This window comes from Hyaena hyaena, unplaced genomic scaffold (genome assembly GCF_003009895.1).
Source record: "Hyaena hyaena isolate Hyena2069 unplaced genomic scaffold, ASM300989v1 scaffold_378, whole genome shotgun sequence".
In the NCBI taxonomy this organism is placed as follows: Eukaryota; Metazoa; Chordata; class Mammalia; order Carnivora; family Hyaenidae; genus Hyaena; species Hyaena hyaena.
The window spans coordinates 130,223-146,072 of NW_024081009.1; the positions used below are offsets into that span (position 1 = coordinate 130,223).

At 40.1% G+C, this 15,850-nt stretch overlaps 1 protein-coding gene across 2 annotated transcripts in view; it reads right to left on the reverse strand.

Annotated features, from left to right (window-relative positions):
- Positions 1 to 15,850, reverse strand: part of TLK2 (tousled like kinase 2) — a 121,278-nt gene that overhangs the window by 77,789 nt on the left and 27,639 nt on the right. The window contains exons 3-6 of one of the 2 annotated variants that reach the window (XM_039250655.1): positions 5,136 to 5,207; positions 4,871 to 4,940; positions 3,814 to 3,857; positions 2,978 to 3,073 (exon numbers count right to left, since the gene is read on the reverse strand). In XM_039250655.1, coding sequence (XP_039106586.1) covers positions 2,978 to 3,073; positions 3,814 to 3,857; positions 4,871 to 4,940; positions 5,136 to 5,207 — 282 coding nt within the window. The remainder of the gene's footprint in view (positions 1 to 2,977; positions 3,074 to 3,813; positions 3,858 to 4,870; positions 4,941 to 5,135; positions 5,208 to 15,850) is intronic. The other variant, XM_039250656.1, reaches the window with a different exon arrangement.

Genomic DNA, 15,850 nt, shown 5'->3' on the forward strand with positions numbered 1-15,850 from the left:
TTTATCCATTGATTCTTTAACAGTTTTGAGCACCTACCACGCGTGCCAAGCATGGTTTTGGGTGTAACTGAACAAGGTATTATCTCTTCATGTCAAGTTGAGGAAATAGTAAAAATAATTATACCTTTATGTAATAGGTATTGAGAGACAGAAACAAAGCAAAGTCCCTGCTGTCATGAGTTTAACATTCTAGTGGAAGAAGATGTGCAATAGATTAACCAGATAGTTAAAAATTAAAATACAGGAGCTCCTGGATGGCTCAAACACCTGGGTGGCTCAGTTGGTTGAGTGTCCAGTCCAACTCTTGATTTTAACTTAGGTCATGATACCACAGTTCATGAGTGTGAGCCCCACGTTGGGCTCTGTGCTGATGACGTGGAGTCTGCTTAGGATTCTCTCTTCCTCTCTCTCTGCCCCTGCCCTGCTTGCTCAGTCACGCTCTCTCTCTCAAAATAAACTTAAAAAAATTTTTAGTTGTTATTAATTAAAATCATACCACACATCAGTGAGAGGGAGTAATCAACAACACACAACAATATGGGTACATATCACAGAAGTAATGTTAAACAAAAGCAGACATAGGAGTATGCACTGTATGATTCTCTCATACAAAATACAAAAACAGAAAAAAACCCATCTCTGCTGTTAATAATCAGGACAGTGACTATCTCCAGTGGCAGGGAGGGGGCTAATAACTGGAAGGGAGTATAAGGGGGTTTGGGGAGGGAGGCTAATAATATTTCTTTCTTGTGTTGGAATATTTTAAAGACTTAAATTGGTTTAAAGTTAAGAAAAATAGGGGTGCCTGGCCGGCTCAGTCAGTGGAGCATGTACCTCTTGATCTTGGAGTTGTGAGTTTGATCATCACACTGGGTATAGAGATTACTTAAAAAACTCCAAAAAAAACTTCTTTAATGAATAAACAAATAAATGTTAAGAAAAACAGGGACGCCTGGGTGGGTGGCTCAGTCAGTTAAGCGTCCGACTTCGGCTCAGGCCATGATCTCACAGTTCCTGAGTTTGAGCCCCACCCCCGTCGGGCTCTGTGCTGACAGCTCAGAGCCTGGAGCCTGCTTTGGATAATCTTCCTCTCTCTGCCCCTCCCCTGCTGACACTGTCTCTCTCCCTCTCAAAAATAAGCAAACATTAAAAAAAATTTTTTTGGCGGGGTGCCTGGGTGGCTCGGTTGATTAAGCGTCCCACTCTGGCTCAGGTCATGATCTCACCGCTTGTAGGTTCGAACCCTGCATCGGGCTCTGTGCTGACAGCTCAGAGCCTGAAGCCTGCTTCGGATTCTGTCTCCTCTCTATTTGCCCCTCCCCCACTTGCATTCTCACACGCGCTCTCTCTCTCTCTCTCTCAAAAAATGAATGTTAAAAAAAATTTTTTTTAAATAAAAAAGAAAAAGAAAGACACAAGCCTCCTCAAAGGTTACCTAAAAACCCTCAACCTAACCAAATAGATCTACACATCAAACATTTCTAACATCTTTTTTTAACGTCTGTTTTGAGAGAGAGTTCACACGCACAGGCAGGAGGGGCAGAGAGAGAGAGAGAGAGAGAGAGAGAGAGAGAGAGAGAGACTCTAGCCAGTTCTGTGCAGTCATCAAAGACCCTGACGTGGAGCTTGATCTCATGTACTATGAGATCATGACCTGAGCTGAGATCAAGAGTCCGATGCTTCCAATTGAGTCACCCAGGCACCCCTTAACATTTCTACCATTTTTAAACATAGCAAGGATGACAAAATAATAGCCCAATTTTCAGGTTGAATACATTTTACTAAGTGCTTTAATAACTGCAGTCACCTCAACAAACGCATGTCTTTATGAGGTAGAAGAGGGAAAGAGATGCATTCTAAAGACTTTAACACAGAAAACTAAATCACTTAGGAAAAGATCGGTATTACCCAACTCTGCGGAAGCAGCAGAATCAAAAAACTTTCCTAAAAAGAGACTTAGCACAAAAACTGAGCATAGGGAGACCCCTCTTCCCCTAAATCCTGAAGCAATACCTGAGGCCTCAGCGGAAAGAACACACTCCTGAGTACAAAGATCTTGTATGGTTGTCAACAAACTATCCACAGGCACTTCTGAGTCAATTACCACAAAATCCCCCGTTAGGTGCCAGCACACAGAGTCTCAATCTCGGCACCAGTGTGACGTTTGCAGCAGGTAACTCTTTACTGTGGGGGCCTATTCTGTACGTTGCAGGATGTTTACTAGCATCTGGCCTCTGCCTATTAGATGCCTACAGCTCCCTACAGCTCCCCTCCTCTCACCCTCCAGTTGTGATCAAAAATTACCCAAACAGTGTCAAATGTCCCCTGAGAGGCAAAACTACCCCCAGTTGAGAACCACTAATTTGGCTATGTTTTTAAGATCTTCAGTTCTCACTTGAAGGAAGGAAATAGGTGGGCCTGGCTGGCTTCGTTGGTAGAGCCTGCGACTCTTGATCTCAGGGGTTGTGAGTTTGAGCCCCACACTGCGCGTAGAGATCATTTAAAAATAAAAATCTTATTATTTTTTTTTTTAAAAAAGGAAGGTAACAAACCCATCTCAAATTTGAGTAACATTAGTTTCTCTACTGCATCACTAAGAAAGCCTAGAAAATAAATCAAATGCCAAAATCAAATGCTAGGAGCTGACCAATTTTTTTTTAATAATTAGAATCCAGTTATAGGAACATGTAAGTTGGCAAGGATAAAAAGTTTACGTTTGAATTGGAAATCATTTCCTTGACAGAACACGGACCTGTAGGCTTAGAGGTAACTTATGATACTGCGAAGCAGGGTCAGATCTTGTACAACATAAATTTACAGAGACAGACTTGAGTCTAAGCGACTCACAGGTAACACTGTGAAGGTTTCTGCTTCGGGCCTCATTCCCCTGGGTAGTTAATGTTAGAGAAACGGCTTGAGTGTTCCTGGGTTCTTGCCTCCTACAACAGGTGTCAAATTTCTCCAGGTGAATGCTTACCGGTAAGGGATTGGATAAGGAATGTTGCGGTGAGGATCGTGCAACTGGCGGAACACTTCTGCCAGGGCTGGTTCCCGGCCCGCTTCCCCCGGCAAACTGACCAACAGGGAAAAACGGAGATGAATAATTCAAAACAGTACTGTGCTTCAGATAAGGAGAGTAAAAGATTAACACACAAACAGGTCTTAATTATATGGCCCCTTTAAGTCAATACATCTCATGCTAAAGAAAAAATACCATGTAAGTCAAATTTTGCTATCTTTTCAGTGAGATTTTAAGAAGGAGCTCCAGCAGAAATGTATCAAGATACAAAGGAAACATGGCTAGAAAGCTGAAGGTACACATGGTTTTGAAAGGACATCAGAGAAGAATGTTTTCCCTTCTTGTTTCAAATAACCCGAAGCAGGAATACAGTGGTGCAGTGGATGCAGTGCAGTGGGTGCACTGTCTTCTTTAGGAACCACTAACGATGGGTCAGTGAGCTCGCTACATGTCCCACCAAACTACAGGGAAGAGGGCAAAAGAAGAGTCCAAGTCACTCCATTTCAATCTTTGTAAGACCCGAAACCTAGTCTGGCCAAGAGAAACATCACCTCATTTGTGAATTTTTATATCATCACAGACAAGACACATCATAAACCAATTTAAATTTAGGACGTCAGCAGCAGTTTCCTCCTAACAGAGAGAGATGGGGCAGCACCAGATTGATGAAGACGGGGAGGAATGGGAGGAGAACACAGTAAAGGCAAAACATTGCTTTCTAATGTCTTAACTGAAGGCAAGGATTTAGATTTTAACAAATCACTATAAATTTTTTTTCCAAAAATTTAACTTACCTCAAAGTAATCACTAATTTTATGTCCCCTAGGAGTGCCTTTCCCTGAAAATGAAACCAAAGTAAGTATAGTTCTTCCAATAACATACATAAACCATCATTCACTAAATGTACTATGCATTCACTAACTGCATGTATGTCATCATCAATTCAAGTACTGGCTTTACTTTTAACAGATAAGCCAAATTACCTGTACCCTGAGAACAGAGACAGTTTCTTTCATTGAATAAAAGCCTTAATAAGCAGTGAAAGGAAGAAAGCTTTCTCTCAGCTTGCTTTCCTTTAAGATTTGTAAATCTTTTCTTTTTATATACTAACAAAACCTAGGCCACAGCTATGAATCAAAATAAAACAAATTTATAATCCATGCCCTCAATCAAGAGAACAAAAAAATTCAAAACAAACTCATCAGAACTAAAGGGCTTATGCTAGGCCACAAAAAACTTTATATGACCATGTCACTTTGGGACAATTCCCCCCCTCCCCGCCAAAAGTAAAAAATAATTTGTAGATAAAAAATAAGAAAAATGTAAAAAAGACTATGACTTCTATTCCTTGGGGGGGGGGGGTGATGAAGCAAACCATTTATTCCCTCTTTAATTACACAAAGATATTTGGCATCATAACCCATCATATTTATAGATTTAGCCCACTGGGTGCCAATGCTCAACTAAACTGCCACAGGAGAGTAAGTACAAAGGACAGCCATGTAAATAAAACCATTTCTGGTTACCAATTATTACCAAATCACTGAGCTATTGCAGGACATAGTTACACCACCAATGTAACTTCTTTTCTGTATAATACATGCTTAGTCTAAAGAAAAACCTGTGGCGAGATCGTTTACTTACAACAGGGAAAACAAGGGTCCCCAAAGAACTGACACTTTTGTCAAGTGTGACAAGTCTGATCAAATGGCAAGTCTATAATAAACAGCCTGATATTCCCTTAAGGTACACAAATCTCCTTTGTTAGGAATCCCTGTGTATGAGTTGGAAAATTCTAAGTACCTAAATTCCAAGAATTTAGTATTTTTATTGGTATGAAATTATTACTACCTTGGCTAGTTTCATACGGTTCAGCTTTTCTTTTCCGGTTTCGCTGGTCATTCTGTTTTTTCTCAGGAGTCTGTTAAATACCATATATATCACAATTAGCATTTTGTTAAATTTTTCACATTATGAGAGTAAGTACAAAATTTCAAACTTATAAGAAAATAGAAGGCAAGTCCTAAATCAGAGTACTGGAGTTGTGCAGTGCTACCTTTCAACCCAGACTGAAAGTGTGGGAATGTGTAGTCTCACAACGAATATGGCCTCTTACCTCTACTTCTTTATCACTCAAGGACCCCACGCTGCACAAGCTCTGATTGGAAGACTCACTATTGAGTGGCCCCTGGAAAGAGAGAGAGAAAAAAAAAGGAATCAAAAGAAACTCATTTAAGATGACAGCAACACTAATTTAAGATGACAGCAACACTGAAGAAGCCTGCCAGTTTTGATGTCTGAAGTCAAAGAAGTCAAGAATTAATTAGAGTACCCAAAAAGTCAACTTGAAAAGGATTCCATCAACTATACATACAATGGTGCCCTCACATTAAAACTCTCTAGGCTCAGTCAGTAAAACCTGCAACTCTTAATCCTGGGGTTGTAGGCTTAAGCCCCATGATGGGTGTAGAGATTACTTAAAAATAAAATCTTTAAGTGGCCGACTCTTTTTTTCTTTTTAACGTTTGTTTTTGAGAGAGAGAGAATGAGCATGGGAGGGGCAGAGAGAGAGGGAGACACAGAACCTGAAGCATTTCCTGGCTCTGAGCTGTCAGTACAGAGCCCAGTGCGGGGCTCGAACAAGCCACAAAATCATGACCTGAGCCAAAGTCACATGCTCAACCCGACTGAGCCACTCAGGCACCCCAAGTGTCCGACTCTTGATGTGGCTCAGGTCATGATCCCAATTCAGGAGTTCAAGCCCTGCGACAGGCTGTGCACTAACAGCTCAGAGCCTGCTTGGGATTCTCTCTCTCCCTCACTTTCTGCCCCTGCCCCACCCCTGCTCACTCTCACTTGCTCTGTCAAAAATAAACAAACATTTAAAAATACCAACTCTGTAATCATCTGCAAATTTTCCCTTCTAGAGTAGTTGCACATGCAGTGAATTCAATTTTTAAGGAAAATAAGCCAGGGAAATCAATTCTCTTGGCCTTCTGTATCAGACAGGCATCATATGAAAGTTGATATGGTAAGGAGAATGTTAAGGATATGTTAAAGGTTGATATGTTAAGGAGTTTCCTATGAAGAATGGTCAGGGACTAGAATATGAAGGAAATGCTTTCCTGAGTCAGACTTTAAGGTGGCATTACCACTGGCTCAAAAAACAAAGTTACAAGAGACTGACTTCCCGAAAGACCTGACTTCATTCTCATGGGCTAGTTTAAGTCTTAAGAGTTTTCTCAGGAACAGTGGAAGCTGTGGTAAAGGGCAAATGGAAGAGCTGTGGGTGTAACGAAGATACAGCTTAGACTGTAGGCCAGCTAGTTGGCAGAAGGGAACCTGGGAATGAGACATCTGGGAGAACTCCTCCTGGGCTCAGAACAAACAGCGAACACTGACCTCAGAAACTCTTCCTTCCACAGAGCCCCAATTTGATCTGATTAGTTTGTAGAGGAATTTAAGCCTCAGGGCACTGTTGAGAACAAGAGAGCAATCCGGCAATCAGTGGAGTTTAACAGCTGGGTTGGTCAGGGAAAGAAAGCTCTATTAGTACCAGTCATCCCAGAGTGACTGTAAGCAAACTTAAAGCTGGGTCTCCCCAAAGCCACCACCAGAGGCTTGGCGCTGGAAGAACGGGACATAGAAGAAACTTCACTAAAATAATCCAGCAAGTCACTAAACAAATAAACAAGCAAACAACAATAACAAGTCCACTGGGATGCCTGGGTGGGTCTGTCGGTTAAGCATCATCGTTCATAAGTTCAAGCCCTGCATCTCTACTTTCAGCACGAGCCCACTTGGATCCTCTGTCCTCTCTCTCCCTGACTCTCCCCTACTCACTCTGTCTCTCTCTTTCAAAAATAAATAAACTTAAAAAAAGAACAAGAGCTTCTCTGTAAAAACAAAACAAAGCAATAACAAGTTCAAGACTGGGATGAGAAATCAGTACCCAGAGTTGGTACAATACGTCATCTAAAATGACCAGTTTCCAACAAAAACTCTTGAGGCATGCAAAGAAATAGAAAAATATGACCCATATACCAGCGGGGAGAAATGGGAGACAAAAGAAATTGCCTGTGAGAGTGACCAGATGTTGGATTTAACAGAAAAATATTTCAAAATAGCCATAAATATGTTCACAGAGCCAAAGGAAACCACAATTAAAGAAGAAAAGTGTGAATGACAATGTTGTACCAAACAGAGAATATCAATAGAAACACAGAAATTATATATACCTTTTAAAAAGGGAATTATGGAGTTGAAAACGACAATAACAGAAATAAAAAATGCACTAGAGAGGCTCAAGAGTAGAAATTAAGTGACAGAAGAAATCATTGGCAAATGTGTAGATCAGTAGAAATTATGCAAGCTGAAAACCAGAGAGAAAACAGAACAAAAATAAACAACTTCAGAGAAACGTGGGAAACTGTTAAGTATGCCACAATGCACATAATTGGGGTACAAGAGAGAAAGGTGAGCAGGAAAGGAGCAGAAAAATATATCCAAAGAAATAATGGCTGAAATTTTCTCAAATTTACTGAAAAGCAATAACCTACTCATCCAGGAAGCTTAATGAATTCCAAGGAGGATAAACACAGATATCCACAAACAGGCACATCATAGGAAAAATGCTCAAAGGCAAAGACGGGAGAATATCTTTTGAAAAAAAAAAATGTTTATAGTTTATTGGAGAGCCTGTGTAGTTCAGTCAGTTAAGTGTCCAACTCTTGGTTTCAGTTCAGGTCATGATCTCACAGGTTTGTGGATTCAAGCCCTGCAGAGGGCTCTGCACTGGCAGTGCAAAGCCTACTTGGGATTCTCTCTCCATCCCCTGCTAACGCTGTCTCTGCCTCTCAACAGGAAGGAAGGAAGGAAGGAAGGAAGGGAGGGAGGGAGGGAAGGAGGGAGGGAGGAAGAAAGGAAGGGCAAAAAAGAGAAAGAAGAATCTTAAAAATAAATAAGTAAATAAATAAAGTTTACTTATTTATTTTAGACGGTGAGAGAGAGAGAGGGAGAGAACGTGTGCATGTGGGGCAGAGAGAGAGGGAAACAGAGAATCCCAAGCAGGCTCCATGCTGCCAGTGCAGAGACTGACTTGTGGCTCAAACCCAGGAAGTGTGAGATCATTACCTGAGACAAAAATCAAGAGTGGGTTTTTTTGTTGTTTTTTTTTTAATTTACTTCTGGGAGAGAAAGACAGCATGAGCAGGGGAAGGTCAGAGAGAGAGAGGGAGGTACAAAATCTGAAACAGGCTCCAGGCTCTGAGCTAGCCGTCAGCACAGAGCCCGACGCAGGGCTTGAACCCATGAACCGTGAGATCATAACCTGAGCCGAAGTCGGTCGCTTAACCGACTGAGCCACCCAGGTGCCCCAAGAGTTGGATGTTTAACCAACGGAGCCAATCAGGCACTCTCCCCCACACCTCTCTCTCTCTCTCTCTCTTTTTTTTTTTTGATGTGTATTAATTTTTTAGAGAGAGACAGCCCAACATGGGCCTTGAACTCACAAACTGTGAGATCATGACCTGAGCTGAAGTCAAACTCTAAGCCATCCAGGTACCCCCTCTTTTTTTAAGGTTTATTTATTTTTGAGAGAGACAGACAGAGATTATACGTGTGAGTGGGGTAGGGGCAGGAAGAAAGGGAGCAAAAGAATACCAAGCAGGGCTCGACCCCATGAACAACCCCACAAACAACGACCTGAACCAAAATCAAGAGTCAGATGCTTAACCTACTAAGCTACCCAGGAACCCCACCCAGGAGAATATCTTAAAGGCAGAAATATAATGCATCACTTACAAGGGAATCCCAATAAGATTAACAGCTGACTTCTGAGCAAAAACAATTTAAAAAGGGGCAAAAGATCTAAACAGACATTTCTCCAAAGACTATATACAAATGGTCAATAAACACATGAAAAGAAGTTCAACATCATTAGTTGATGGGGAAATACAAATCAGAACCAAAATGAGACACCACTTCACACCTACTAGAATGGCTAGACTAAAAAAGACAGTAAGAGGGGCGCCTGGGTGGCTCAGTTGGTTAAATGTCCTACTTTGGCTCAGGTCATGATCTTACAGTTCATAAGTTCAAGCCCTGTGCCAGGCTCTGTGTCTCCCTCTCTCTCTCTACCCCTCCCCAGCTTGCTCAATCACTCTCTCTCTCTCAAAAACAAGCATTAAAAAAACAAAAACGGTAAGAAAGTGCCGGCAATGAGCACTGAAATATGCATAGAATTGTTGAATCATTGTATTATACATGTGAAACTAATATAATACTGTATACTAATTATACTTGATTTACAAAAAAAGTGCTGGCAAGAAAGAATGTGAAGAAACTATGTTCCAACCAGAAATATACTGCTGGTGGTAAAAAATGGTGCAGTTGCTTTCAAAAACAGGCAGCTCCTCAAACATAATTACTGTATGACCCAGAATGCTACTCCTAGGTATATACAGAAATGAATATACACAAAAATGTGGACACAAATGTACAGCAGCATTATTCACAAAAGACAATTAATGTACAATTGATGAATGGATAAACAAAATTCTATACAATGAAATATTATGTGGTCATAAAAAAAACTGTACTGATACACGCTACAGTATTTGATGAACCTTGAAAATATATGGTTAGTAAAAAAAAGTCACAACAGAGCACTATCAAATGATTCCATTCATATGAAAACCCAGAATAGGGTAAGCTAAGACAAAGTAGATTAGTGGTTGCTTGGGTTGGGGTGAGGGTAGGGGCCATGGGAGTGACAGCTAAAGAACATGGAGGTTTTTTCTGAGGTGATAAAAATGTTCTACATCTGTGCTGATGGTTGTATGTATCTGTGAATATACTAAAAAAAAGGATTGGCCTGCGTATTTTAAAAGGGGTAAATTGTACAGTATATGAATTATATCTCAATAAAGCTGTTAAAAAACAATAGTTAGGGCGCCTGGGTAGCTCAGTCAGTTAAGCGTCCGGCTTCGGCTCAAGTCATGATCTCACGGTTCATGGGTTCGAGCCCCGCGTTCGGCTCTGTGCTGACAGCTCAGAGCCTGGAGCCTGTTTCAGAATCTGTGTCTCCCTCTCTCTCTGCCCCTTCCCTCTCAGGCTCTGTCTCTGTCTCAATAATAAAATAAAAACATGGGAAAAAAAAAACCCACAAGAGTTATTAGGCTTAGTGTCAGAAACAATTTGCATTCCTACTAGGATGTATTAAGTATTTCTTTCACCATTTTATTAACACACTACTTTTTAAGTATAATAAATACACTACAACAAAATGCTTCATAGTGAGATATTTGGAAAGCTACAAAAATAATAAAGTGAAACTAGGGAGCAGAAACAAAATCAAGTCATGTATTCCCAGTGACATAACTCAGCAAAAGACTTATTCCTACAATGGTATAAAGTTGCATGATGTTTTGAATGAGAAAGAAAGGAGTTTTATTACACAAGAATTCTACATAATTTTTTAAAATGTTTGTTTATTTTTGAGAGAGTGGGAGGGGGGAAGGAATAGAGAGAGAGGGACACACAGAATCCGAAGCAGGCTCTAGCCTCCAAGCTATCAGTACAGAGCCCAATGCAGGGCTCAAACTCATGAACCATGAGATCATGACCTGATGTGAAGTCAGATACTTAACCAACTGGGCCACCCAGGTGTCCCTAATTTTTTTTTAACACGTATTTGTTTTTGAAAGACAGAGACAGAGCACGAGTGGGGAGAAGGGGCAGAGAGAGAGAGAAAAAGAGAGAGGAAGAATCTGAAACAGACTCCAGGCTCCAAGCTGTCAGCACAGAGCCCGACACAGGGCTCAAACCCACGAACCCTGAGATAATGACCTGAGCAGAAGTCAAGATGCTTAACCAACTGAGCCACCCAAGCACCCCAAGATTTCTACAATGATTTAAACTGAACATTCCTATGCCCAAATATTCAAAATATTCTGTTCATGAATTACCTTTATCGTAACCATAATGAAGCATTTTCCCCCCTTGGATAGTAATACAACCATACATTATATTTTAACTATACATTTTACTCACCAAATATCCCTTTCTCTCAAGAGGAAATGGCAAATGTGATACAGACAAGAGAGAACTGAAGAGTCTACTTTTGGGGCGCCTGGGTGGCTTAGTCGGTTAAGCGTCCGACTTTTGCTCAGGTCAAGATCTCGCGGCTCGGGTTCGAGCCCCGCGTCGGGCTCTGTGCTGACTCTCAGCTCAGAGCCTGGAGCCTGTTTCAGTCTGTGACTCCCTCTCTCTCTGACCCTCCCCTGCTCACATTGTCTCTCTCTCTCTCTCCTAGAAATAAATAAAACATAAAAAATTAAAAAAAAAATTTAAAAAAAAAAAAAAAAAGAGTCTACTTTTTACTCGGAATTGCTGATACTGAAATACACTGTGAAATGTACCGAACAGTGAGTGATGTACTCCACTGTGTGTGAAACGCTGTGCGGGAGGCACAAGGATTCTTGTGGTTCTCTGTGTCTAACCAGAAGAAAAAAAGGATTAAGAATTACTTAATCCTCCCTTTTACTGTCCTTTTCTGAAGCACAGCATCCCAAATTATAAAATCATTCGATTAAATTTAATTAGCAGGGATAAATGACATATGTTCCCTGTTCTAAAACAGCTTACTGTCTAGTAAAAGAGCTAACTAAAAGCTTTTAGGCAAACTGAATGTTATCTTTCAAAAATGCCACTATCACTAAAAAACAAACAAAAATGGCAGGAAAAACTCGACTAAATTAAAAGAGGATAAGAAGGTATGAGTAAATTAAATGTCTGATCCTTGATCTGACCCTGAGTATCAAAACAAATAAAAACCAAACAGCTATAAAGGGCATTACAGAGAGAAAGGCAGAAACTGAATATGGACTATATAGTAAATAATGAAGTGTTTTTACAAACTCATCTATTATTATCAGTTCCTCAATTGAAAATTTTCCATTTGATGGTTCTTTTCAATATAGTGCTTCGTAAGTTTTGTACGAGTTCATCTTCAGCTTTCCGAGAGTCTTCCACATTTCAGGGGTTAAGGGGCAGCAGTTCCAGAAGTAGTTTAATGTCTGCCTCTGCCAATGCCCCTTATAATATTCATCAGTTCCAAACACACTTATTTGTACATTAATCATCCTGACCAAGATTTCCACACAAGGGTGAAGTTTCCAGTTCTTGCAGGTGGCTTTTAAATTTTTTTTTTAACATAACCTCTACACCCAACATGGGGCTCAAACTGAGAGTCAGGTGTTCTACCAACTGAGCCAGCCAGGAGCCCCATTTCTTCAAGGTGGCTTTTAAAAGCCACAATCCAAATAGAAGTAGCTCACTTCTGTCCTATGTCTTGGACAATGGGCAGTTTTACCAGTCCTAGTTCATAGAAAAGCTTCCCAATTCCCAGCATTATACAGTTCCAGTTCAGACCTTTGGCCTCAATTACCATCCCCAGGGGTAAATTAAACCCCAAAGCAAAAAAGCTTATGGGCCATCAAGTTGAACTCCCATTCACCACTGTGACATTGTCATATATTTGAAGCCATAACAACTGGGACTTAATTTTTCCCATTTCTCTTATACTGCTGACATTCAGGAATTATATAATTTTCAAGTATTTCATTAAATCAGTAACTTTCAAGTATTTCATTAAATCACTAACTTTACTGACTTGTTACTCTTACCATCTGTTAGTTTGTTCCTTTGGTTTATTTGTCTAGATATAAAATCATGGCATTTGTAAATAATAAGTTTATATCTTCCTTTCCACAATTTATCTCTCTTTTTTGTTTCACATTTTACTCTACTGAATAAAACAATAGAAATAATAAGCATAAAGAACACAGTTCTGTTCTTTTTCAAGGTAACTCCTCTAGTGCTTTACCATTAAAAGCTGTATTAAGACCTCAGATAGCACTTGCCAGCCAGGGCCTGGCAGAAAGGGAGAAGAAGGGCTGTTCTGCCATCAAGATAGTGACCATGGGATGTAAACTTGTGCAACCACTCTGGAAAACAGTATGGAGGTTCCTCAAAATATTAAAAATAGAACTACACTATGACCCAGCAATCGCACTACTAGGTATTTATCCAAGGGATACAAGTGTGCTGTTTCGAAGGGGCACATGCACCCAATGTTTATAGCAGCACTATCAACAATAGCCAAAGTATGGAAGGAGTCCTAACAATCACCGATAGATGAATGGATAAAAAAAATGTGGTATGTATGTGTGTATGTACATACATACACACAAAGGAGTATTACTCGGCAATCAAAAAGAATGAAATCTTGCCGTTTGCAACTACGTGGATAGAACTAGAGGGTATTAATGCTAAATGAAATTAGAGAAAGACAAATATATGAATTCACTCATATGAGGGCTTTAAGATACAAAACAGATGAACATAAGGGAAGGGAAGCAAAAATAATATTAAAAACAGGGAGGGGGACAAAAACATAAGAGACTCTTAAATATGGAGAACAACAGAGGGTTGCTAGAGGGGCTGTGGGAGGGGGGATGGGCTAAATGGGTAAGAGGCATTAAGGAATCTACTCCTGAAATCATTGTTGCACTATATGCTAACATGGATGCAAATTTTAAAAAATAAATTAAAAACAAACAAAACAAGGTAGTGATCAGAGAACGTACCATCAACATTCACAAGTGCGCCCATGGAGTGGCCTTCAAGAGGCGTGCCCCTTGCACGCTCAAAGACACCTAGAACTTTCCCATGAAGGAGACAGGGGCTCCATATGTGCACATTGACGCCAGGCCCAACAAAGCTGTCTAGGCCAAAGTAATAAAGAAATATTCCACCCTATATCCGTGTGCGGGTGTCCAGAAAACATAACAAGGATGAAGATTTACCAAACAAGCTCTATACGCTGGCTACCTATGTATCTAACACTGTCACCACTTTCAAAAATGTACAGTTAATGTGGATGAGAACTAATCACTGATTGTCAAATAAAGGTATAAAACTGGGGAAAAAATAACCCTCTCAAAGAGCCAAAACAATTCTGTAAAAAAACAAAGTTGGAGGTCTCCCACTTTCTGATTTCAAAACTTACTATAACACTATAGTAATCAAAACAGTATGGCACTGGCATAAACACAACTTAAAGACAAAATGGAATAAAACAAAACTGGAAACAAAGTTTCATATATATGGTCAAATTGGTTTTTTATTCCAATTTTTTCTTTGATTTTTTTTTTCAGATTTATGGAGATTTAATTGACACACAGTTCTGTATGCATTTAAGATGTACTGCATAAAGATGATTTGATACAGGGGCACCTGGGTGACTTAGGTTAACAGCTCAGAGCCTGGAGCCTGCTTTGGATTCTGTGTCTCGGTCGTTCGGTCACTCCCACACTCATACTCTGTCTCTGTCTGTCTCTCTCTCTCTCTCTCTCTCAAAAATGATAAACATTTTTAGAAAATTAAAAACAACAACAGCAACATTATCAACAGAGTGAAAAGGGAACCCACGGGAGAAAATATTTGTGAACCGTATTGTCTATGGTAAGGGGTTAATAACCAAAATATACAAAGAATTCCCACAAATCAACAAAACCACAATAATCTGATTAAAACTGGGCAGGGGCACCTGGCTGGCTCAGCTGGTAGACAATGGAACTCATGATCTCAGGGTCATGAGTTCAAGCCCAATGTTGAGGGTAGAGTTTACTTAAAAAAAGGGGGGGGGGCGGGGCAAAGGACTGGAATAGACATTTCCTCAAAGATATACAAGAGGGCCAACACTCAAATGGAGAGATGCAGCATCACTAATCATTAGGGAAATGCAAATCGAAATTACATGAGATACCATACCACCTCGTACCCATTAGGATGGCTACTATCCAAAACAAAGAAGTAGTGAGTGCTAGCAAGGATGTGGAGAAATTGGAACCCTTATGCACTGTTAGCTGGAAATGTAAAATGGTAAATTTTATATGTATTTTACCACAATCAAAGCTTTAAAAAAAAAACTATATTGCTTTTTAAATTAGGAAGTTTGGATGGCTACTAAGTTCATCCAAATACTTTTTTAAACGCTATTACTTATTTGCTATTGTAATAGTAATAACAACCAACACTTACGTAGCACTTCTGTAGGCTAGCTGGGCATTCTATATTAGCATACTTCATTCTCACAACTTAAAAACAGACCACACAAATATGTCCACCTAATTTTTTAACAAGTCGCAGTAACAATTTGATAGCCTTTGCAACAAATTGGTGCTGGAGCAATTAGACTTCCACAGGCAAAAATATGAAACCTTGACTTAAACTTTATATCCTATTTAAAAAATTAACTCAGGCACCTAGGTGGCTCAGGTGGTCAAGCATCTCTTGACTTCCGCTCAGGTCATGATTTCACAGTTTGTGAATGTGACCCCCACATGGGGCTCTATGCTGACAGCACAGAACCTGCTTGGGATTCTGTCTCCCTGACTCTCTGGCCCTCCCCTGCTTGCTCTCCATCTCTCTCTCAAAATAAAAAATAGTAATAGTAAGTTTAAAAATTAAAAAAATAAAAAATTAACTCAAACAGGGACACCTGGGTGGCTTACTCAGTTAAGCATCTCTTGATTTCGCCTCAGGTCATGATCTCTTGGTTCCTGAGTTCAAGCCCTATGCCAGGCTCTGTGCTGTCAACATAAAGACTGCTTGGGATTCTCTCTCTCCCTACCCCTGCCTTGCGCTCCCGTTTGATCACACACTCTCTCTCTCTCAAAATAAATAAATAAACTTAAAAAAAATTAACTCAAATAGAATCAAGAACCTTAAAACAAAACCATAAAATGTTTAGGGGGGAAAAAGGGA